General features: G+C 50.0%; 8 protein-coding genes across 8 annotated transcripts; 4 read left to right on the plus strand and 4 right to left on the minus strand.

Moving 5' to 3' along the window:
* Nucleotides 1-79: 79 nt before the first annotated feature.
* N7537_005892 (uncharacterized protein) lies at nt 80-2,740 on the plus strand (the record flags this gene model as incomplete). Its single annotated transcript, XM_056896949.1, has 9 exons — nt 80-379; nt 496-734; nt 831-987; nt 1,071-1,161; nt 1,275-1,389; nt 1,449-2,106; nt 2,166-2,254; nt 2,314-2,530; nt 2,597-2,740. The coding sequence occupies 9 exons, from the start codon at nt 80-82 to the stop codon at nt 2,738-2,740; spliced, it is 2,010 nt and encodes a 669-aa protein (XP_056752734.1).
* A 689-nt stretch (nt 2,741-3,429) lies between these two features.
* Nucleotides 3,430-4,369, plus strand: N7537_005893 (aldo/keto reductase family protein; the record flags this gene model as incomplete). The annotated part of the gene is made up of 2 exons (XM_056896950.1): nt 3,430-3,945; nt 4,034-4,369. 2 exons carry the CDS (start codon nt 3,430-3,432, stop codon nt 4,367-4,369), a joined length of 852 nt encoding a protein of 283 aa, XP_056752735.1.
* Nucleotides 4,370-4,458: 89 nt separating this feature from the next.
* N7537_005894 (initiator tRNA phosphoribosyl transferase family protein) lies at nt 4,459-6,328 on the minus strand (the record flags this gene model as incomplete). Its single annotated transcript, XM_056896951.1, has 5 exons — nt 4,459-4,613; nt 4,699-5,362; nt 5,458-5,630; nt 5,760-5,794; nt 5,991-6,328. The coding sequence occupies 5 exons, from the start codon at nt 6,326-6,328 to the stop codon at nt 4,459-4,461; spliced, it is 1,365 nt and encodes a 454-aa protein (XP_056752736.1).
* Nucleotides 6,329-11,843: 5,515 nt separating this feature from the next.
* N7537_005895 (isocyanide synthase family protein) lies at nt 11,844-13,315 on the minus strand (the record flags this gene model as incomplete). Its single annotated transcript, XM_056896952.1, has 2 exons — nt 11,844-12,774; nt 12,837-13,315. The coding sequence occupies 2 exons, from the start codon at nt 13,313-13,315 to the stop codon at nt 11,844-11,846; spliced, it is 1,410 nt and encodes a 469-aa protein (XP_056752737.1).
* A 1,101-nt stretch (nt 13,316-14,416) lies between these two features.
* Nucleotides 14,417-15,211, minus strand: N7537_005896 (glutathione S-transferase family protein; the record flags this gene model as incomplete). The annotated part of the gene is made up of 3 exons (XM_056896953.1): nt 14,417-14,842; nt 14,896-15,119; nt 15,175-15,211. 3 exons carry the CDS (start codon nt 15,209-15,211, stop codon nt 14,417-14,419), a joined length of 687 nt encoding a protein of 228 aa, XP_056752738.1.
* A 1,233-nt stretch (nt 15,212-16,444) lies between these two features.
* N7537_005897 (uncharacterized protein) lies at nt 16,445-17,998 on the plus strand (the record flags this gene model as incomplete). The annotated part of the gene is made up of 1 exon (XM_056896954.1): nt 16,445-17,998. One exon carries the CDS (start codon nt 16,445-16,447, stop codon nt 17,996-17,998), a length of 1,554 nt encoding a protein of 517 aa, XP_056752739.1.
* Nucleotides 17,999-18,581: 583 nt separating this feature from the next.
* Nucleotides 18,582-19,406, plus strand: N7537_005898 (uncharacterized protein; the record flags this gene model as incomplete). Its single annotated transcript, XM_056896955.1, has 2 exons — nt 18,582-19,014; nt 19,093-19,406. 2 exons carry the CDS (start codon nt 18,582-18,584, stop codon nt 19,404-19,406), a joined length of 747 nt encoding a protein of 248 aa, XP_056752740.1.
* A 1,835-nt stretch (nt 19,407-21,241) lies between these two features.
* Nucleotides 21,242-23,681, minus strand: N7537_005899 (putative C6 transcription factor; the record flags this gene model as incomplete). Its single annotated transcript, XM_056896956.1, has 4 exons — nt 23,588-23,681; nt 23,046-23,540; nt 22,607-22,989; nt 21,242-22,541 (listed from the first exon to the last, which is right to left on the minus strand). The coding sequence occupies exons 1-4, from the start codon at nt 23,675-23,677 to the stop codon at nt 21,242-21,244; spliced, it is 2,268 nt and encodes a 755-aa protein (XP_056752741.1). The 5' UTR covers nt 23,678-23,681.
* Between the last annotated feature and the right edge of the window lie 683 nt (nt 23,682-24,364).

A 24,364-nucleotide genomic window follows, 5' to 3' on the forward strand; every position in this document is an offset into this window, starting at 1 on the left:
TAAGCTACCTTTCCCCTAGCTTTCGAACATTGCATCGTCTGGTAATCCTGGATAGGAGATCTATACGCTTCGTTGTATCATGTCGCAGCCGGCAGAGTCACAGTCGATAGAGCTGGCAGAATGGGCACGACCCTGGCTCTCTGGTGTTTTGCCCACACGAAGGGTAGAACAAATCCCATCTGGAAGTCCACATCCACAATCTCAGAATTCTTCTCTTCACCCGCCAAATGATTCTTCAAGCTTAATAAGCTCACCATCATTTGTTTCCATGACTTCAAATGACACCGCGCGTGTCATCAAACGCCCAGATATACACCTTGTTATCACCCTTGGGAAGGAACGGACTGTTAGCAGAGCCCTGAGAGGCGTTCATCTATTTGTATGTGAAAGATCTCCGAAGTTCCGAACTTGAGGGGACCTTCCTGCATTATAGACTGCAATAGGCAATATTGGCCATATTTTGTACTTCGAAATCTGGAAAGCTAACAGAGATAGATGATCACAGTCAATGCAACTCTCGGTACAGGCCTCTACTGGCGTGGGGGTCAGATTCTTGAACTTGGCGGACCGTTGGCGGTGGTTCTATCGTTTATCTTCATTGGAGTGTTAACATGGGGCGTCATGCAATGTATCACTGAAATGCTCTGTATTTGGCCAATACCTGGTGCATTGTCAGTATATGTTAGCCAGTTTGTCGACGAAGAACTAGGGATCGCGGTCGGTGTTACATATTGGTAAATTGCACCTTCACCCTCCCAAAGACACCAAATTTCACCCCAAGGGATGGATGAAATCTAGGATTCATGAGGGGACGCTGACAACTATCAAAGGTTTGTCTATTCGATGTCTTTCTCCACACTGGTGGCAACCTCCGCTGCGGAGTTCACTTTTTGGGATTACTTTCATGATAGTCCGGTCATACAGGGCTGCATTATCTATTTTGGGATCCCACTGGTGCTGGTTTTCATCAATGCCGTAAGAATTGAGGTACGCTTCACCCGTTATGTATTCACCAATACAAAATGCTTGCGACTTCGGGACCGAGAACGTGCCAGCTGACGAGTATTCAGATCTATGGTTGGTTGGAAGTAGCAACAGGCAGTATCAAAATACTATTTCTTGGCGTTATCATCGTGACATTGATTGCAATCAACCTTGGAGGTTAGTAAAGTGCTCCACGGGTATCCTTTATTGGGCATATCTGCTTTTTTGAAAATATGTGCTAACGATGAGCAGCTGGCCCAAATACTCGCCCCTTGCGCACCAAGTGTAAGCGATAGCTACCGTCCCATACATTGCTTACCATATTGAAGTACTAATACCATCAGATTGGGCTTCGCCTACCGAATTCGATACTCGGGCGGCCAATAACTGGGGCACTGCTTTCCTGTGAGTCGTGACATGCGTCCAAAGTTTCGCTCTGCTCAGATTACTAATTGACATATCAGCATGAGCATCTCGATAGCAACCTTTGCCTACACCGGAGTTGAAGTTGTTGCTGCCTCCGCCCTGGAGGCAAAATGGCCACAACCCGCTGACGAAACGTCGAAAATCCGGTCTAACAACGCCCATATCGGGAAATCATTCAAGTTTTCTGCTAGGTTCATTCCTGTACTTGCAATGATTGGCTATACCATCAGTGGGTTGGTCGCAACATTTGATATAGAGCGGAGTAGTTGCGCTCTCCCTCGGCTCAGCTGGCTTTCACTGGATGTTGAGGCCGGCTGCACCAGTCCTTCAAACAGTGCTGCATTCGTTGCAATTGCCAATATGTCCAATATTCCGCACTTGGCAGACGTGTTCAATGCATTCCTCGTGTTCACGTGTCTCTCTTGTGCTGCTACCAATCTGTATGTCGCCTCTCGAACCTTGTTTGGTTTAACAAGTCGTCTGGATGTAGGTGACGGCCAAAGATGGTATCTGCATGTCCTTGCGTGGTTTGGCAAAACGGATAGACGCCAGGTTCCTCTGCGAGCTATGATATTCTCCGCGGTTGCGTTCTGGTGGGTGCCATTCCTGCAACTCATCCGCGCAAATGACAAACCCCAATCCTCTGCAAAAACAACTGAGTCCTCCTTGAAGGGGACTCGATCCTCCGTGGATATGGTAAGGATGTGGCTTAATTTCCCCCTCACTTCGAATTCAGAGCTAAGAAAGGCGAATAGTTTGTGGAGGTATTGAGCCAAATGGCATACTCTGCGGTTTTAATCGTCTGGGCGTGCGAGTGTCTGGCGTTTATTCGCTTCTACCATTGGTTCGTTTCGCCATTCAGCTGTTGGATATTCGCAATATTAACGAGAATTTTTTCCTTAGCATTTATCAACATCGTCATCATCTCAAACGCGAAGCTATTCCCCACATCCAGCGCTGGAACGAGGAGGATCCTGATGAGTATCCATACCGCAGTCATAGACAGCCACTGACAGCATATCTATCCTTGTTGGGCTGCATCTTTGTCTCATTAGTCGCAAACGGGGCTGCATTGTGGAATGGGTTCCATCTTTTACCATTCCTCGCATCGTACCTGACGGTAAGAGAGTATTGTGCATCGTGATAAATTCAGTTTACATGTACTAACTACAATTTATTGAACCAGGTCATTGTTTTCGTGGGTCTGTGGGTACTGCTGAAGATTATGCGGGGCGCGAAGTGGTCCTTGGTTGATCTCTCACAGCCTGACAAAGTCGCCAAGATATTCAAGCACCTGAATGATATTCGCCTGGGTGTGACCCAGTCTTAATGTCTTATGGAACCACTTCCCACCACTGCCACGGCCACTCTAACCACTTTTACTCTCTGTCTGGTGATAAGAGCTGACGAAGAGCTTCCTTTCAATTCCTCCCACGGTGTGCTACTCCGGCAGCGTGTTTGGAACCTTTGTAGAGACAAGCTATTATCGCTATACTTCCCATCGGGAGCTACATAAGTATACGTGTCTACTATAATTGACCAAAAACCATACCCACTGTTGATCTGACCTTTTCAAAAACACTCTACAGAGTACATTAGTAAATTTGAAGCCATCCCCGCAATGTTCTTCGATGGCGCAATAGGTAGCATTATAAAACCAATTGTAAGCCCAATCAAATGGTATCACGCAATTCTTTGGTGGCCAAGGTATACAACGCAGGAACAAATGTCAAATTTTTACAATGGTAACCTTGTATAAAAAGGTATGATGTGAAAGAATCTTTTAGCAGGATAGCTAAATAGACTGAAATTCAATCCGACTTGATTATTTGAGCGTAGATTATTGTAGCACTGGAGAACCAGTGATGCCGGAAAGCCGCGGTGTTTTGAGTTTAGTCATCCAAATGACCTCATTTTCGCAAAGCGGGGCTAGGAGATTATTCTTTTGAAAGCACTGAGAACTCCAACTCGACTTTTTTTTTCTTTTCGCAAACAGCAATACCCCTCAACCACTCCAAGATGTCCGCCTCCTTCAAGATCACCGACCTTCTCCCCCTCCCAAATTCGAGTGTCCGCATTCCCCGCCTCGGCTTCGGTGTCTACCGCTCCCCCACCAATCAGTGCGTGCAGTCCTGCCTGAAGGCATTGGACGCAGGCTACCGACACATCGACACAGCACAATTCTACGCCAACGAGGCGGAAGTCGGTGAGGCACTGCGCACCACCAGCGTTCCCAGAGATCAGATCTTCGTCACGACCAAGATTCTTAGCCCCGCAGCTTCGGTCGAGGCTACCTACGATAAATTACTGGCTTCTGTGCACAAGATCGGCGGTGCAGATGGATATGTCGACTTGTTCTTGATTCACTCCTCCAGCTCAGGCTCTGCTGGGCGGAAGCTTTTGTGGCAGGCGCTTGAGAAGCTGTACGCGGAGGGCAAGACGAAGAGTATCGGTGTTAGCAACTTCGGCGTGGGACACATCGAGGAAATGCGCTCATATGCGCAGGTGTTCCCGCCTCATGTTAATCAAATCGAGGTTGGTGCTTTTACTTCTATTAATACTCTTATATCTACATAGGTAGCTATTTGGTTTGATCGTGATCACTGACATTCTATCTTTGCAGCTCCACCCTTGGTGCCAGCAGCGCGTCATCGACGAATACTGCCAGAAGAACGGCATTATTGTCGAGGCATATTCGCCCATCGTGCGAAACTATAAAGCCAACGACCCAGCACTAGTGGAAGTCGCAAAGAGATACGGCAAGTCCACTCAGCAGGTCTTGATCCGCTATGCGCTGCAGAAGGGCTGGGTGCCTCTTCCCAAGACCGACAATCCCGAACGAATCGTGGCCAACGCGGATGTTTTCAGTTTCGACATCAGTGTGGAGGATATGGCGGTGCTGGATTCCTTCGACCAGGGCAGCGCCGGCGCTATCGTGGAGGCCGTAGACAACGAGTGAGCGATCTCTGGAGCATGTTCTTAATGACTCAGGCGATCGAAACCAATCAGGCCCGACCAAGCGATGCAATGTAGTCACATTGCTCAAGGTCAATAATCCGGCGGCTGCATCAGGAAAGCATTGACAGATTGAAGCGTGGCGCGAGACGGGTTCACGTCATGTTTCGACGACACGAGCCAGGCTAGACGCTGTCGAATGAACTGCTTGCCGATCGCACGCTTGCTCAGTGAGGCATCGAAGCCGCCTGTGAGAAACAATTAGTTACTTTCCCCTCTTTCACATAGCGTTTCAATCCATCACCCAGATCACCTGGGACATTGCATACATACCCTCGTCGTTATAGAACAGACAAACTATCGCAAGCAGCGTCCCTGCCGAAAGATCCTTCCCATTCTCACAGGTAACCAGCACCGACAGCGACGAATCCGCCCCAAGACGCGCGCCGATAAACTCACGCACCTTCTCCAGACATTTCCGTAGATCTCGACTTCCCAGCTTCCCAGAATCACAGCCCAAATTAAGCCGCTTCGAATTTCCCTCCACAGCTGCAGCACTCCCATTGCAGTCAATGATAAGATCATACCGACCCCCAGCATTAGCCCCCGCTCCCGAGCCAATGTACAAATTGCGCGTAGGGGAAATGAGTGTTGCGTCCTGAGCCACATCAAGCTGCTTATGCTCAGCCACCAGTCGGTCAATAAGCTCCGGCAATTCGTCTTCAGGTGTACTCTTCAAAACAGCCTGATTGGCCCAGAACACCGGCGGCGTCAGCCCATGCGCCCACGCCTCGCTATCATCGCCCGCGCCTTGGATGTATCCGCCCTCGGACATTTCAGCGCCATGCACGCGCCTGGAAGCGGAACATAGTACGAGTAGATTGTACTCATCGCTTGTCTGCAAATTTTCCGGGTAAAAATATGTCCTATTAGCCCAGGCAATCTGGATGGGTTTGCCGAGTTGCTCGCGCAGTTTGTCTAGATCGAGTTTCAGGCTCTGGTGGGTATTAAGTATCAGCTACTTTTGCCCAGATAAGGAAGGGGTTTGGTGCATTGGTTTGCCCAATTCATGATAATGTCACGCATGAGTACCTTTAGTGAATGCACGAATCCTTCGATTCGATTCTCGATCTGTGCTTCTTCTGATGCGCCCAGGTAATCGGGTGGGAGGCGGACTGGGTGGTATTCAGTTGCGGATGGGAACAGGGCTCTGTTTAGAACGGCGCTCCAGATTGGGACGGTTTTTGATAATGCGTCTGGCATCACTAGCGGCGGGTTAATAGAGGGCTCGAGGCTTGACCGTAGCCATGGCATGCATAGTGACCATCTGGGTTAAGGGAGGTGGGGGGGATAATTCCGTAGTTGGGAATGGTCCAGGTAGAGGTAGTACATACGTTTTCCTCGGCGAGTTGAGTCCACAATTACACAGCTGCAGCATCAAAGAAAACATAGTCAGCTTCCTTGTGTTCTTTTTATGGGCTCTTGGGAGGATCATGCAATGATGGAGTTGTTGCCATAGTTTACAACATATACTTGGGTCAATGAAGGTCAACCAAAGTCACTCCAACACACATTTCAATCCATGATTAAAAAAAGCAGACAGTAAGAAAAGAGGTTAAACTAACCCCCCATGATCCCTAGCCAGCGGGAGCAACTGCAAGTTCAGCCTACGAAAGCTAAAATCCCACTGGCCGGTATGGCCATCGGTGCTTTTGAAATAAGCACTGCCGACCTTGGCCGTAGGCGGGATATACCAGCTTCCGCAGCGTTCATTAGCAACCAGAGGTAGGCCATAATGGTCAGCGACCTCTTGTGCAAAGGTGGCATCGGTCTCAATAGACTGGAGCCGATTGGCGACGGACAGCGCCGATCGACGCAGAGACGAAAGTGTCTGGGAGATTGATAGCTGCGCCGACGGGAAATGAAGGGATTCCAGGGTCGGGAAAGTATCGGAAGACCCCATGTTCGCCTTCTTTTGGCTAAAGCCGTTAGTGCCAAGTATATTTCGAATTCAAATTGCTATCGGGTTGTACTCTGGGGTTGTACTAAGAGCCGTTTCGGGTTTGCGGGCTGTGAAAAATGGCGATTTGGCCCGAGATCCGTCAAGTCGTGCTGGTTAAATCGCTTTTGATTTGACGAGGCGTTATGTTGCGGTTTTTATTTTTGGTCTTCGGGTCGAATGTGAAGGAAGGCCATTGTGGAATTGGCAGGTTTGGGATTTGGGTCTGGCCAATCATGGTGATTGTATGGAGGTGGACCCGGGTTCGTGCGATGTATACAGTTGTGCTACATATACACCGGATTTTAGGCCGGGCAAGTTGGATTTCCTTTTCCGTTTTAGTGCTCACCCCTTGCCGCTTTTTGCTCACTGAGTAAAACTGAGCACGTCCCTGAGTATTACGTAATTGTTAGACCCGCTCACTGAGCATCACACGATTATTACATAAGCTAGATGACTCGCTCACTGAGCACGACCTGATTATTATATAAGCTCAAGGACTTGCTCACTGGGCGTCACCTGAGCAGCCTGAGCAAAGTGGGAGAGCAGCTAAGTCAGCAGGTCACCTCAATAAAATGCACCACGCTAGCCCCATCCAAATGCAATCGTTCACCCAGCACTTAACCGTTGTCCCCTCAACGAAAGGCTGGTGTCATCAATTTGGCGGTCGATCCTGGTTGTTGTGCCTCCACCTGGAAGGCAAATGCACAGTATAGCCATATTATTGGCTTTACTATTCTGCGCCTATGCCACTATTCAACCTCGCCGAGCTCTACATAGTTGCGGAAAATATCCAACCCTCTATTTTTGGTTCTACAATATCTAGGAATATCTCAGAAAACCGCAGTTGAATGGTTTGTAAATCCAGTTTAGTGTTTTATTCTGATTTTTTTTTTGGTTGATTTTTTAACGGACTATCGCTCTTGCTGCCTGCCGCTTGCTCCTAGGAATACGACTTCAGCTCTAGCGATGGACATCCGCAAAAATATTCTAGACCCATCGATCATGCCTACTGGATGATCTAGCCGCCTATAACGAAATTTGCGGCCCCTCATTTGCCTAACATATTCTAACTAGCAATCAGAAAATACCTCATTTCAGTCTATGCTCCTAGGAATACCTTAAAGATCTAGAACCCTTCCCTATATCGGTAACTGGAGGAATTAGTGTTCAGTAGGTGACGATGATGAGCCACTTCTCTCGCCAATGAGCGCACGACCCGAAGGATTTCCTAGGCGTATAACGTTATGTCTTTCACGCCATTGCTAAGTAATCTGTAAGCTAAAGACAAACCATCAACAATAATACCCGATGAGCTCCTGGGAGCCTGCGGTGCATTCCCAGGAGCCCACTAAGCTGTATTACTAGAGTCCTAAGGGCCTATAGCTATTTCGTTCGAATCCTAGGAACTCTAAACATTGCCCCCCACCCCTAACATTTCTGCCTAAAGCGATGCCATTATATCTAGCCACTTGCTCGAAAACAGTAGTCTTTATCATTCCTCTGCCTCTAAACTACTTAAAAAAACAAAAAGACCGCTTCTGAATATACCACAGTGAGTTCAGCCTTCATTCGCTCGTTGTTCCGCATCAACTAACCGTACTCTAGATTGGCATTTATCTCGCGCCTACGATGATACGATCGAACCGATCAACATTACTGGGCCCACTGCCCACGCAAAATCTCGCAGCGGAGCATCTATGCCCTTCTGGAAAACCTCAAAGCTACCAAAAGGACAACCGAGGCTTTAACAACAGGACTGTGCCATCGATTGTCTTTCGTTGACACTGCTTCAGGGAGACTGTCATTAGCATTAGGTCAATTAGAACCTAGCAGGCTCAGTCATGAAGTCTAATATCATCTTCGTTTGGCAATCTGGAGCAACGGATATGCTAGGATACTCTCAGAGAATGGACCGAATAGTCGGCAAACGATACTATGCACGGACCGGACTGAGACCGTCTTGATTCCTTTAGAGACATAAAAGTGTGACTATTGACAGAATGGCTGCACATATTTGAAAATACCACATATACGACGATAGAACTCTCTGCGTCGTATGTAAAGTTCGGAGCTCTCAACATTGAAACATTCGGCTGACTGATTCACTTCACTAGACATGCTGTTTTTTTTTTCTCACCTCAAAAAGCATCTCCAATAAGGAGAGAAGCGTAGCCTTGGCCATGGAAAATGAAATATTGTTGGCAGTTGTTGAAACAAACAAGTGGCAACATATAATTCAGGACAGGCGACCGGAACTCCAGCGCATCACTCGTGAGATCGAAGAGCAGGCCATAGGAATACAACAATCTCGAAATGTTTTGGGAAGGACTTTTGTCTGAAATCCGTTGGCTACGGAATGGACAAGAATCGAACGCAGCCAGTTATCTCAGTCCCAAGCTGTCCTCAAGGACTAACTCAGACTGTTCATAAGTTTCGAAACCGTCGGTATTCCAAGTTTGTCTCTACCCAACTATTCCGTTCGAACAAAACCTAATATGACATTATTATGCAGATCCTTCCGATGCCGCAGAGGACAATGGCAGCTTGCTTACAATGGGAAGCTATCCCAAAGCCAGACGTGGAAACGTACGTCTTTCAACATGGAAAAACCCAAGAATAAAGAGCGATTGCATGCTATTCGCTCCCGATCCTCTCAAAATCCAATAGAGCAAGAAGGCAGGCTTTTATTAGCTACCAAGGCTATTAAAAATCAAGAAATCTCTTCAATTCGCGAAGCAGCGCGCCAATTTAGTGTACTATTTTCTTCCTTACGGAATCGTCTTACCGGCCTTTCAAATCGCTTCGAAACTCGCGCCAATAGTCATAAATTGACTAAAACGGAAGAAAAATCGCTTATACAATGGATCTCTCTATATATTCACGCGGAGGAGCCCACCGGCATGCGACTGTACGAGAAATGGCCAATATTTTACTCGCGGGGCGGGGATCTACCCCGGTTCAAACAGTCGCCCAATTTGGGTTTCAAATTTAATCATCAATTTCTTTAAGTTTCAGCCTTGCGACCATACCCCCCCCGGACCCCAAAACCTTGATTTCTCGTAAGGTGCCGAACGGGTCATTATAGAATCCCGTCCGATCCCTAGTCGGCATAGTTTATGGTTAAGACTACGACGGTATCTGATCGTCTTCGATCCCCTAACTTTCGTTCCCTGATTAATGAAAACATCCTTGGCGAATGCTTTCGCAGTCTAAGAAAAGTACTATAGCAGAGTGGGTGCAGTACTTAGCGATCGGCTTCAGCTTTTCTATATTGAATCAGCCACCCTAACCACCAATCCCCCCCCAAATATTAGATTATTAAGGATGATTATTTGGTTTCCTAGGAGAACTACAAGGTGTGTACCGGAAATTTTGTAATTCGCCAATCAGACTGAGACGGCAAAGTAGACGACTAAGACGTCTCTATCCCGCGACGAAGTACAGTATATATACCTTTGTTTGTACTTACATAGTACGCAACGTTGGGTACTTTGTGGCTCTAAACGAAGAAAGCGATGAGCTCTGATGATTTCCATGATAGGCGGAGATTCCGCGAAGCGAAGCGACCTAGGACACGGCCGATAACGGGGCGCCTCGAGTATCACGATGGCGGTCGTTGCATACGCCAATGGTCGAGGGTAGAACGGTGACCAGAGGGATCATCGGTGGGATGGGATTGCTATAACACAGGGATGAGTGATACACTTCATTCCAGACCTGATCCTTCTAAGGGCCGAGAATTGATTTTCATTTTTGTAATTGTCATGTTGTTTTATTGTCTTAAAAAAGGGAATAAGGGAATAAGGGAATACTGTGTAAGGAAATCCATAATTTGTCCTTGTGACGGTGAACTCTGTATTACAAGTAGTACTGTCGAGTAATCTCACTCTCACGACCACCTGCCACGAAAGGCGATAGGTAAAAACCTTCGTTGTGGAGTCTCTAGTCTCCAGTCTTCAAGTAAGTCTTTCCCCCTCGGGTGGTTGGAAAATATGTGCACAATGGAGTACCGCAACCGGGATCATGGGCTGTAGCATTGGTGGCGACGAGAAAGAGAGATTGGGATCCATTTTCGAACAGATTCTCCTTTTTCCATTTCGTGACCCACCAGAGAGGACGTGCGAGAGAAAGAGAACCAGAGTGAAAGGTCAGCAAATGTAGATCGAGGGACGGGAATAGGAAGCAAAAAGGAAAGGCTCCGGAAACCAAAAAGACCGAATGAAAAGGCCAAATGAAAAGACCCAGTTGGAACCCATGCAACATTTGAACCGAGCTGACTGTATGACTGTGACGAGTTGTGCCCAGGTGAACTTCTTTGACCGAAGGAGTAAGGGAGGGGCGCCGATATTATTTTTCCCCAATTGCCAATCATTGTCTCCTTTCTACACTCCTCAACACCACAACGGCATGGATCATCTCACACGATAGATCACTATGACCACTATAACACAGTGGACTTTGGCCTGTCCTTTGTGTTCAGATCCACCCTTCTCTTCTCTCTTTTGCTATCTAGGGGTTCTGGAAACGAAACAAAACCGTGGCGGTGGCTTAGAATCCCATCGCGGTTGATTTTCCCTTGCAGCTTGTTAGAAGGGCCAAGCGGAGAGGCCTGGGTGACAAAGTACGCTTTGTGCGTGCCTTAGCAAGGGTTCAAGGGCCGGAGAAGCTGAAACTGGGAGGTTGTTATGCTATGCTTTGGCGATCGTACTTGAGGCAGGAAATCTGTGTGCAGTTGCATGCTGAATGCGGTCACCCCTCAAATATGCTGAGCCTGATCGAATGATCAGGTCACCCCCCACGCCCTAGACCGCAATTTGACCGGCGACTCGTGATCCATGGCCGATGAACTAGGGTGTGGATGAGTGATTTGGAGGCCTACGTAATTCCCAAAATATTGTGGCAGTTCCAAATCTCTCTTTATTCCATTCCATACCTAATCGCTTGAATTAACAGCCATCGACTCAAATTTGTATTTTTGCCAGCAGAGGTGCAAGGCTTGGAAAAGGCAATGCTACCGCGAACCCAATAAAATAGTAATACATACGGGAACTTTCAATCTTTCATTATGTGGATTCTTTTATGCAGGTTCTGCCATCGTAAATGAGGACACACCTAAGGCGTTGTCTCAAAATACATGTGCTGTTAAATCAACGTCTTCATCCTCGACTGTTACTTCCCCCAATCCCCTGTTATCCAGTACGGCTGGTGTGAGATTTCTCTACTGGAATGAAGAGTTTGTGTGCTTTGTGATCAAGAATTTTTAATACATAACTATCAACACCATATATATATTCCATGAGACTAAATACAACAGCGATCCCGTATATCTATAACCAACCTATCTACGTGCCAATTTGTTTCGTATACCAACCAAAAAAACCGGTATCTACTAGTCTCCACGGAGAACCCTCAAGAAAGATGGATTGAGATGAATAGGAAGGGCAATGCGATGGTCAGAAACCACAGCATCGCCCGCCTACCAGCGATGCAAAACACGAAGACGAACATCATCCAACGCTGCAGCCGCCTCAACAAATGGAACGAGCGCATCACCATCCTCCCGTGCAGCAGGAATCTGCACGAAGTAAGACGTGGCCGCCGAACTCGCAGCAACACCTTCATGCAGGAGGCTTAGCGACAGTCCGCGACCAGCGACACGAAGGAACTCCTTGCCGGTCTCGGCGGTATACTGCATGGGGTCCAGGCCCTCGAACAAAATCGGGGAATGCACCTGAGCCAGCTCCGCGACCCGGTCCAACCGCATTCGTGTCATCGGCAGGTCCTGCGGGACACGAACCTTCAGTCCGAAGGGGTATAGCGGGTGGAGTTCGGTCTGGAGCTCGCTTTCAATCACGCCGTACATCGAGACATCTGCGCACAGAAACTGCAGTCCTAGGTCGTCGTGGCAGATTCGATAGGAGATGGCTCCGTCGGTGGCACCTGTGGGCTTACGTCCAAGACTCACGGACACCTGATTCGCCTCAAGACAGGGGGTGTTGTGCCACGGCGTAACAGGGAAGTTACTAAACCGCTTCTGGGGAAGCAGTGCCACAGACAGCTTGTTCGTGTTGTCACCCGCGTGGATGGAGAGGCGGACGTGGGGCGGCGAGGCGGCCGCCACAAGAGCCGAGAAGACCTGGCCGCGCTCGATCATGACACGGGCAACGACGGCAGAGTGTTTCTTGATGGCACTCTTACTCACCTTCTTCTTCTGGTAGAAGGTTGCCAGATCAGACATCAGGAACCTGATGTATCCGCGATACGTGAGGGTGGCATTGTGATCCAGTGTTTGGGGTTTCTCGCCGGAGCAACCTCTGAACAGGCGTTCCTTGAGATCATCGATGCGAGAAACGTATTCCTCCTCGCTGACGGGCACGCAGGGTGCACCATGAGAAGATCGAATGGGTCTGCAAAACGGATATGGCGCAGACCCAGTCTGTCCACAATCCGGTGCAGGCCCTCGGTATACCGGTATGTTACCTCATCGGACACACCAAGCAGATCATTGTAGCAGCAGCCATCGCTGACTATAGTGATTTGAGCGCCTCCTGGGTAGATCTGGGTAATTCTTGCACCGAGCGAGTTCAAATGTTCGAGGGACAGGCGCTCGCCAACGTCTGGGTCCGGTCCCAGGACTTTATCTTCACGGTTTGGACTTTTGAACGGGTATGCGAGGACCACCAGGTTGATCTCCTTGTTGTTCGAGACGAAATACTGCAGGGTCTCGAGGAGTCGGGGCTTGTATACATCCTCGTAGCGGTCGTCGGGCCCGCAGATGCGATATGAGGCGATGATCTCTGCAATACGGACAACGAGGGCTTCTTGGTTTCGGCAGGTCTCTGCGTGGGGTATGAATGCTACCCGGGACGATGCTCGGATGGCTGGAAGGGGTGCCTCGACTATGTCGATGTGGGGGGCTTTTTGGGCAGTGATCACGTTGGACAGCATGGTTGCAGTCACCGATGATTGAATTGATGATTTGGAAGGGTATACTGTAAGTCTAAAAATGGGTTGAGGACGAGAATGAATCTATTTCAAATGTCGAGAGTGGAATTGGATCTTTTCTCTACAATTTTTTGATATTTTCTCTTCTGTCCGATTGCCCTCAAACCAGGAAATGCTGCTCTGCCTGTTACGGTATCCGTCGTCCGCGGATATGTCGTGTTTCAGCTCCGTTGATGCCCGACTGGATGTTGCATTGAAGTGTAGGAGAACCTGGAAGGTTATTCCACATGTCAGCGCATCGCCAAGTTGCGCTGTCGTCCGCGGCTTCCGTCCTCATTCTATTCATAGCTATTGATTCAGTGGCTGGCCTGGGTAGATATGTAGATTCCGGCCTGGCGGGGTAGTCATCAAAGTGTTTTCCTCCGTCGATGGGGGCCTGTGAACTGAGGCTACTTCACCTGGAAGGCCCCCCGTCCCGTCATCGACAAGAGCCATTTAGTCAAGCTTTTGAGAAACCTGGTAAGAATGAAACTTTGCTCTTTGTAGTTTGCCGCTGTTTTCATCCATATCAGCCTATGTTTGGTAAACTGCTGGGGACTAGTTCTATGTGCGTAGAGGGCTTTACGGGAGGTTTCTTTGCTATGTGCAGATCCTATCCCAGGTTCATTTATTCGGGTCTCATTTCTTCTATGTCGATTTTATTTCATTGTCCAAGTGCTTCTCACCTTCTCATAGCTCTCTTGTTTCCGAACATGAGGGGCCTATGAGCTATTGAGCCCCTCTGTAAACGAATGACCCTACGAATGACCCTACCGAAGAAAGAAGTTGTTTTTGTAACAAGAAAGGAGAAGCGAAAAAAAGAGAAAAATAGAAAAAGACAGGGGTAGAGAGAAAGAAGGAAAAAAGAAGAAAAAAAAAAACAAACCTCTAGCTTTAGGGCGAGACTGGTCAAGGTTCTCTGGCAATTTTATGACAATGATATGGATATCCTTGTTAAGCGTACTAGAGCAAACAAAAATCATATGCAAATATCCAGAAGTTATGATATATCAATTCCTTCAACTTTCTGCGATCTATGAGACATGTGGTCGAATTTTTTATTCTTTACATGGGAGGAACAGCCTTTTTGTAAGCAGCCTGTACCTCGGGCAAAGCATCCAACATCTTGATGTAAGCGTTGATAGCGGGGTACTCCTCGAAGGGCTTGAGGGCTGGTCCGGCCAGGCCCGAAACCTTCAACCAAGGCAAGATGGCGAAATCCGCAATGGTGAGACGGCCGAGAGCGACGAAGCCGTTCTCGGCTGAGGTGAGGTGACCCTCGAGGATAGTGCGCAGGCGCTCGACCTCAGTCTGGTAGCGAGCAATGACACTGGGGTTGGGCTTCTCGCCGTGGGCGCCCTCGTGGAAGGCGAGGAACCAGACCAGCTGGCCCTGGTAGGGTCCGAGGCCGGACACCTGCCAGGCGAGCCACTGGTTAACGGCGGCGCGTTCCTCGACGGTCTTACCGGCCAGGCTTCCGGAGGCGTCATACTAAGTGGAGTTAGTCAGGCTTGAGGCTTAGATTGAGTGGTTCGGCTTCTTACCTTGTCTGCCAGGTAGCGGAGGATGGCGGCACTCTCGAAGACAGTGAACTCGTTGTTGCCGTGGTCAATGAGACCGGGAACACGTCCGTTGGGGTTGACCTTAGAGGTGTATTCGGGATCCTTGACGGTGCCCTTGCCTTCACCGAAGCCCAGAGGCACGGTGTCGTATGAGAGACCGAGGTGCTCAAGGGTAATGGCCACCTTAACGGGGTTGGGGCCGGGGCCTGGTGGAGACGGTCAGCGGAATCCGGAGAACTGGTAGTAAATTGAAGTACTTACCGGCGTGGGTGTAGAGTGTGAAGGGAGTGCCAGTCATGATGAGTCGAGAAGATGAAACGAATCTAGTTCTGGGAATTGTTGTACGAGGTGTGAAGCGAAGGCTGTTGCTTAGAGAAGGAGCGAGGCGGATCAAGTGAATTGGATTGTGAAGTGAGTTGATGCTCTAAATCCAATGCTTTTCCTTGCTATTTGTAGTCTCCAGACATCATGGCATCGCAACTTTGGTGTTGTTCAAGTGTGGGTCCATGAAGTAGACAAAGAGTCCGATCATGATATATCTCACTCCGAAACTCCGAGACTCCGGATCCTCGGAAACAGTCCCAATCTCCATGGGAGTTTGACTCAACTGATTGTTCCATTATCCGGAACACTTGAAGGGTGTTCGAGGTCGTATCTGGAAGGGAAGCTGTTGAGAAGACAACTCTCGTTGTTCGGACTCCGGATTACAATGTTGGCCTTGATACTATACTTGCGCTGAGATAAGGGGAGACCGCAGAGTCAAGTTCAGAGCTTTATCACTAGCATCACTAGCTTCACTAACTCTATGGCCGGTAGGTAGAGTATAGATGATCATATATCCATGGATTTACTTTCTAAGGTGAAGCTATTCATGCGAATGGAGAATGTGTGTACAAATTAGCTTAGCATCCGATCTGCCTAGGTAGGTAACCTTGGAAGTTGACTAGCAGGGCCCACGATTATCCTAGTCAAAGGCAGATAATCTACGAGGCGATATCAAGACAAGCTTTCAAGTCTAATTTGATTTCTCAAATGCCAACGTGCTTGACTTTTTCCTAGCAAACCCCTCGAAAATGTCCAATACCTAAGATGATAGGCTTGTAATTTTTGTTAGGGGTAATACACAAACAACGCTAGTGCCAAACTTGGAATCCTGGTACATGATTCCACCTCCGTGGGACCTTGCAACGTCTGAACTCCTCCGGGCCTGGTTTTAGGGCAAGCAGCTTGAGATATGGTCTGGTCATAATGAGCCCCATCCAACAAACGGACCTGCCATGGAGACCTTTCGTGTCATCTTCTCCTCTGCTAGTGGCTGAAGCCTGATGGTGAGACGGAGAGTCTGCGCCGTCCGCGTATATACGGACAGTGCATATACGGATTCTGGAGACGAGAAGATGACCATCGACAGAGTTGAGCTTCGTATATAAGGAAGAGTGTAAGATGCACCGAACATTCCTCTCCAATTCAGTCTCTGAGTTAATCATCACATCCAAATCACCTTCTCAATCACCGATCACCTACCGGCAGAATGACTATCACCACTCCCATCCCCAAGCACACCTTTGCGGATCGTGCGGCTGCCAACAACTTCAACGATACCCAGATTCTCAACTCCAACAACCGCGCTGGCGCCGATATTCCAGAGAAGTCGGATGTTGTCATCGCCGGCGGTGGTATCCATGGCTTGATCTACGCGATCCACGCTGCCACGTATCAGCCGGGAACCCTTAATATCTCGCTGATCGAAAAGGCCAGCAAGCCTGGCTACAAGATCGGCGAGAGCACCCTGCCGCTGTTCTCGTTGTGGTGCAAGATGCATGGCCTCACAGCCGAGTATCTTCTGCGACTCTTCGGTCTCAAGGACGGATTGGCCTTCTACTTCCTCGACCGCGAGAACCAGGGGGAGTACTCCGACTTCTGCAGTAATGGCACTCCCGGTCTCTTCCTGAGTGGATACCAGATTGAGCGAACCATTAGCGAGCTCCTCTTCACGCTGCTGGCTCAGCGCAAGGGCGTCAACGTCTACCACGGCCGCCAGGTTGACTTCAACGCCAGTGCCATCAACGGTGGATCTGAGTGCAGCAAGATCTCCATCAACCCCGGAAAGTTCGACGGAAAGCCGGCTAACAGCATCAACTCCTCACTATTGGTTGACGCCACCGGCCGTTTCCGCCAGCTGGCATCCAAGAAGGCCCCGCTGCACCGCTTCGAGAGCTGGAACTACGATTCCTTCTGGGGATACTTTACCGCTCCCGCGGACGAGAGCAACATCCCTCTCCGTCACTACGAAGGTGACCACACCAACCACCTGTGCTTTCCTGAAGGTTGGGCTTGGGTCATCAAGCTCCCTTCATGGGAAGGCAGCTCCACTGCCAGCCTCATGGACATGATCTCGTACTTGCTGGACTGTGCTGAGGCCGGTATTCCCGGAGATCAGCTCCCGAGCTCTCAGGAGCTCGCCCGCATGTTCGACCTCAAGTTCAACTACTTCGTCCAGAAGTACGAAATCATCAAGGAATTCATGACCAACTTCGACCTCATTGAGAACCTCTACGGCCCCGGCACCACCTGGTACATCCGCAAGTCTCTCACCTACCAGTCACCTGTCGTCTCCGGTCCCGGCTGGCTCGCTATTGGCGACACCTGTGGCTTTACCAACCCGCTGCACTCGCCGGGTATCACCGCTGCTATGTCAACCTCGACTTACGCGGCCGAACTTACACACAAGGCTCTAGGCCAGGCCAAGATCGAGGCCGATCATGAGGCCGCTGAGCGCAGCATCCGCCGCACCCTGGCACCCTATGACGACTTTGCCCGTCGCCTCATCCCCTCCCTGAACCAGATGAACCGCTTCAACTACGTCTGCTTCCGCGATCCCCGCCTGGATGTTAATTGCGGTTCGATTGAAGTGGTTTGCATCTGCGGATTGACTCCTGCACTTGTTGGCCGCTTGGATCCTCGTGGCCCCCGGTCGAAGAGCCAGGTCCCCCAGGAGGAGTCCATTGATGGAGACGGTGTCTGCGGCCTGCCCTGGCGACGTGGTTGCTGCTGGCCTTGGGCAGCGGAGAGTAGAGCAAAGTAGCTGGTGGCGGTACTGCGGGAGTGCAGAGGACCCGAGTCATGAAGGGTGGCTGATGGCATTGGCACCGGGGTCGACGAAGATGGTGGTGAAGCAATTGGGGTTTTGCGTCTGGCGAGCCATTGGACCCATTGGGTATCGACGTCTCTGCCCACTGTAGGTGATCCATACTTGGTCGGCATTTTGGAGTTGTTTGTTTGGTCTTTCAGTTCTTTCAATCCACGGAGCAAAAGTATCTGGTCTGGAGAAAAAGGAAATTGGAGAGTATAAATAAAGGGCGTACGTAACAATGAGCAGGGATCGGACCGAACCGCTCGGAGGTTCACTTTAGCTTGGTGTGTATCGTGTAGGATTTTCTTCCGCGGATAACTGGACCGGGGTAACGCTGAGGAACTTGAGAATCCGAGTCCCCGGATGGTCGAAACTCCGCCAAAACTCCATGGAGTTTCGCATCTGAGTCAGGCATGCCTGCGTTACAGCCTGGGGACTATAAGTACCTGGAGGCTCATCTGGCGTGAGATTCAACTCTTAGCCTCTCCATCCTCTTTCTTCATATTAACCGAAGTCCAACAAATCAGAAAGCAAAATGCCCACCCATCACCGTATATTATCGCTAGTATACAGCGAAGTTGAGGCTCTCGATCTCTTCGGTCCCCTTGGCGCAATTGTTCCCCGGAGTGACTACTACAAATTGGAATTCGTCAACCTCCACCACTTCGCCTCACCCCAAGGCATTGAAACCTCCATCAAAAATGGCATGGGCATCGTGGGAACCATCTCCCTGGCCGAAGCCCTGCGCGAAGACCACTCCTTCGACACCCTCTTCATCCCAGGCGGCTTCGGCATGATGCCGCTGGTCTGGGACCCGGTGCTACTCCAGCAAATCGGTCAGCTGGTCGATCGGGCCCCCAACGTCTTCACCGTGTGTACCGGATCAATTCTCCTCGCCGCCACGGGCCGTCTGGACGGTCGCCAGGCGACCACCAACAAGCGTCTTTATGACGAAGTCACTCCCAAGCGTACGTCAATTTCCAATACTGTCATGCAATCAGCTTGCGTTCTCGTAAAACCAGACTAATAACATTCGTAATCTCCAGACCCCGGCGTAAAGTGGCAAAAGCGCGCCCGCTGGGTCCATGATGGGAAATTCCTGACCTCATCTGGCGTGACGGCTGGAATTGACGCAGGATTTGCGTTTATCGCGAATACGTACGTGGCGCCTGAAGATCGTCAGGCCCACCCGGAGACGCAGAAGGTCGGTCTCCGCGGGGATGCGACGCCTATCCCGGGCTACAGCCGAGAAAAGGCTTTAAAGTTTACGCGTATGACGGCTTTCGGGCTGGAGTACCGGTGGCACTCGGATCCCGCTGATGATCCATTTGTGGATTTGCCTACTAGCGATGGCTCTTAAGAGGGTGGTATTCAATCCCCTCTTGGGAGGATGTATATAGGAATTTATTGATGAATGATGTTTTGATTCTATCTTATGCTGCGATCAGATTGGTAGATTCTTGTAAGTAGTGCTGCAAGGCCATTGAGCCTACCCTAAGTAGGGGGGTATTGTATACAAGTAGCAAAGGGAAAAAAAAAAAACAGCCTTTGGAACTACAGATTGGAAGAAGCGTGGATGAATCAATGACACAGAGAGTCTCCATCTGGTAAGCTTCGCGAGCTTTACCACTACACTCTCTCGAATTCATTCCCAACAATCTGGGCAATATTCTTCTTCCACTTCCCTAGTGTCTTGGCCTCTCCGTCACACGCAGCCTTCGCCTACACTCGTTTGACATCCAATAGAAGGCTGCAGTGGCGCCAGAGTGCTAAGTGATCTTTATCATATCACGGATGAGATACAGCTTTGCGGGGGAAGTCTCGGAGCCATATTGCTAGGCCCAACATTGGGCGACGCTGAGGAGTAATATATGGTGATGAAGCATGTTGCTAGGGATGGACAGGAAGGAAGAGGGGCGCAGAGGTAGCATGTGTACAACAGTTTCCTGTAAAATACACCAGTCCAGGTCCCACCGGCGTCATGTAAAATACAATATCTATTCTGGGAACTGAGGGATCCACCACCATGCCGTATCTAGATTAGCGTGTTTCAGATTGGGGCTCGGAAATCAATTCGAGAGAGTGTGGGGGTAAATCTGATTTCGAATATTACTGTACACCTGCCCCAGCGATGGGCAGACACCTCTACGTGGTGCTGGGGACGATTACTCAAGCGGTTATTCGGTACACCGCTTGAAGAAACCAAGATCTGCCCGGGAGACGAGGACAGTGGTGTTTGGCGGGCGAGGGGCTACCGCGGGGTATCGCACAAATCTACCGACTATAACGACGATATAGCCAATGTGTTCGCAGCCGCCTTGCCTCGCTGATATCGATAATTCGGAAGACTTTACCCGACTTCTTATGGGTGTGGTAGCTAGGCCTTGCTTCCAGCCTATCGTGTTACTAACGCGCGAGCAAAATCGAACCTACTACCCCTGCCCCGGTGCGCTGCCCGCTACGCCAGCGAGGTTGAAGAATGGCTTAAGGCTTTGCCCCGGTATTATCGCGCTATAGACGACCCACTAGCCACTATCTGCGACCGTCTTTCCCTTAATTGCCCCCTTTTGACCGCGCTAGCGGTATAACAACATAGATTCGGTAAGTTAGTTCGAACCTAACTCTGCGAGTGTTTAACACACTTGAACTACAATAAAAAACATCTTGGATGGATGTTTGATTTCATTTTCCTGCGCCGTAATTTCGTCTTTTTTTGCGCGACAGTAGTACGCGCTTTAATCGCTATAAAAACGCCCTCCTGGGCCCGTCTATACCGATGTCGATCCCCCTAGTCGTATGGTCAACGGTGATATACAACCCGGTTCCACCTAAAAGGCTCTAAGAGGTCTGGTATTCTGCGGAATATCCTTTAAATCTCTTGTGTATCTTTTATTGCTTCTTTTCGCGCTCTATCCTTTTTTGTTTTTGTTTTGCTTTTCTACTCTGGCTCTTAAAGAAAGAACCTATCACAATCGCGCCATAAGGGCAGCCTAACGTTGAGAATGGCAATGAGGCTACGATAAGCCTTGACAAGGCTCTAAAACTTCAGGAAGTGGTACGCTCTACATGTACATACAAGGATATATATAGTTGTGGTAGCCTGTATATCATTCAGCGATGGGTCGGGGTAAATGATGTCACACACATACTGTACACCTGGGCATATAGTCCGAGTGCAACCGGTCGGCCAATGTCTCACCAGGGAGGAAGGCCCCCATTTCCCATGACTTCGTAAAAGTTAGCAGCCGCAAAGGCGTCAGCGCTCGAAGGGGTCGTCGCGGGGTCCAACGTGGGTTCACTCCCCATAGACGACAGGGATTCATGGGTCAAGCGCGTCCCCGAGAGGCTATTGCTTTGGCTTGGATACAAAGCGTGGGTAACACCCATTGCCCCGTAAACGTCTCCGGCCATAGGCAAGAACTTCTCTTTGCCTACATCTTCCGGTAGCTGGAAGTCCAAGAAGTCCCACATATTAGGACTCAGGCCATTGGACAGAATGGGCATTACATCTAGATCGGGGAAGCCGTCCGCGACAGGAATGGAGAGAGTTAAAGAGGTGTCCCCAGGGGTCGATAATCTTGGAACGGGTAAATCAGCGGGAGTGGTTGGACCATTCAAGGTCTTCAGGATCTCCACCACCTGGCGGTAGAGGGGACGCTTCTGGTTCGATCCCGCATGGCGGTTGACACCGTCACCTGAATCCTCTTCCAACTTCATCAGTGCCTCAAGGGCCACAACACTGCGCGACACCGAGCTTTGGAGCGGCTCTTGGGGTATAGCGTCCCCGGAGGATCCCTCAGGCGAAATTTTGGTACGCAACAGTTCAATGGCCTCCCGAATATGGTCTCGCGTCATTAAGCGACCGAGTTGGGCACTCGAGCGCTCGGCCTCGGTCGACGGAGAATCAAATAGCAGCCCCAAGACCAGCACAACGGTCGCGTTGAAGAGTTGCGTTTCGTTGGTGGATAGTGAGCCACAAACTGTGCAGCGGGCTTGGATCTGGGCTTGCGTGTTGATAATGTTATGAGCCAGCTGCTGGCAGGATGCGCGTCCTATGGGAGAAGAGAGAGTAGAGCGATGCAGGCGGAGGAGGAGACTCCACAGCTGTTGATGCAACATGAATCGTTGGACTGGGATGGCGGCCATGGGACCCATGGCTGTGAGTCCGACGGTGCTTCCCAATCTAAAGTAAGACGGCAAACTTGCCACATATTTTTCGTACTTTCGATTGAGGTGCTGGCGCCGCTGGGCAGCTTCGTTTGCGGCGTCCCCGAGATCAATTGATTCCCGCACAATGCTGGACAACTCCAACGCGTGTACCGTATAGGACAGCATGGTAAATTCAGACCGAGGGCGCTCGGGAATCTTGCCATGTGCCCTGAGCAGATCGTCATCTTTGAGGTGCAATGGCATCCGGGTATTAAATTGTGAGGGGCGGATGGTATAGTAGCCAAGAGCTTGTCCGCGCGACCAGTCTCTTATGACAAGAGCCCACCTAGTGGTCCCGAATGATTAGCGCTTCGCCCCAAGTGAAAAAATACGGGTATTTGGGGTGCCTACCAAATCCGAATCGCAACCTCGGTGCGAATGTGAGGTGGTTCAGCGGTCGCAGAGCCATAATCTAAGGAAGGCGAGGCATCCAAAATGGCATTGCCCAAGCGATGCAATCCAAGTTTGCGCGCACCCGAAATGGCGGTAACCAAGACGGCATCAAGCCCCAACGAGGTCTCTTTTGTATCCAACAGAAGCATGATGGCCGCCTGTAAGCTGGAGATAGAGCCACAAAAGAGGGAAATACCTCCCTGGAGACAACGCACGCCGAGGGACCGCCATGTCGCTGCAGGCTCATCCGAGGCACGCAGTTGCTCCACGCGGAAAGTCAACGGGGTGAGTTGGACACCCAAAAGGGACGGGGTTGGATGAAAGGCGAGTCCAAGCACGAGCTACGTGGAAACAGTCAGCCGACGCTAGACCCAGTGGGTTTGGAGGAGAGCGCCACCGCGAGAAGCAAACCAGCAAGAGAGTCCAGAGATAGCGTACTGGTGATGGCCGCGTCGGGGGAAGCCGTACTTAAGCAGTGACGCAATTGATCGGCTTGCTTCATGAAGCTTGGGGTGTGCACCACATTTCCCAGTGGTCCCTGGCAACGCGTGACAAAGACCTCGTAGAGGAGTTGGATGATATTCCATTCTGGCAGGGCGTGAACCACATCTCGGATCAAGGCAAACTTTTGGTCGTGCCTCTGCGGATCCTGGGTCACCCAGTATCGATTGGGGATGTCAGGGGCCACGTCCGCTGATTCGGTGGGGATAGGAATGACATCCACGAAATGCTCCAAGATCTGCGCCGTTTCTTCGACCTCCGGTTCTTCCTCTTCCTCCGGCGTCACTTGGCTGCGATTTTGTTCTGTACGTTGGGTTTTGGTCCGCTTGGCTCTCGGTTGACGCTCACCCTTGGTACATAGATGGGCGCAGTCGCGCTTCACGCATTCCAACTAGAAACAATGAGTTCGCAATTCCATAAGATTTTAGGCACACTCACACAAGGCTCCTTGCGATCGCATTTTAGTTTGGAGGCGCGACATCGCGAACAGGAGAGGGTGAGCTTCTTGCGGGGGTGGGCAACATCCATGTCGAGTAGGATGTAAGAAGGCAAGTTGGACATCCCCCTGCATCGACGTACTAAACCCCTTCGGCTCGGCCCCCAACGTCAAGTGGGGCGGAATCGCGGAATCGGTCCAACTCCCGTGATCGCCGTCTTGGTACTCGGAGGTTGATATGATTTATTTACATTTGTTTTACTGGTGAAAGGAATATCCTTAGAATACTTTCACAGATATCTCTCTAGATCAATGAGTACATGCCCAGATAATGAAGGTGTCTGATCACATGAGACGGGAATGCGTCCCCCCTCTAAATGGGCCCTCTTTGACTGTTCCTCTTGAATACCATGGTGGCTACAACATTCATATATGTTGAATGAAGAGCACATACATAAAGCATGGACAGCATCGAGAGCGTTGAATCAGACTCTGTGCTGACTCCAGCGGAATGAGACCAGTCCTGTGCGTCGGTCCCCCGACCGGGGACAAGAAGACGCCGAAGAAAGAAGAGAGCCTTCTTCGACAAAACTGGAACGATCTACAAATCAGATAAATGGCTCTCTATCGTATCCGGAGTCCGATGCATGATGAGATATTCTCATCGACACCGTCCGTGGACGTGGACGCGCTGGCATGGAACCCGTCTGGGGAGAGATCCGCGGAATCCGCGTGCTGCTTCCATCCATCTTGCAGTCTCACCAGATCATGGTCGGAGG

Source organism: Penicillium hordei (genome assembly GCF_028827395.1).
Source record: "Penicillium hordei strain IBT 12815 chromosome Unknown utg000003l_segment0_segment0, whole genome shotgun sequence".
In the NCBI taxonomy this organism is placed as follows: Eukaryota; Fungi; Ascomycota; class Eurotiomycetes; order Eurotiales; family Aspergillaceae; genus Penicillium; species Penicillium hordei.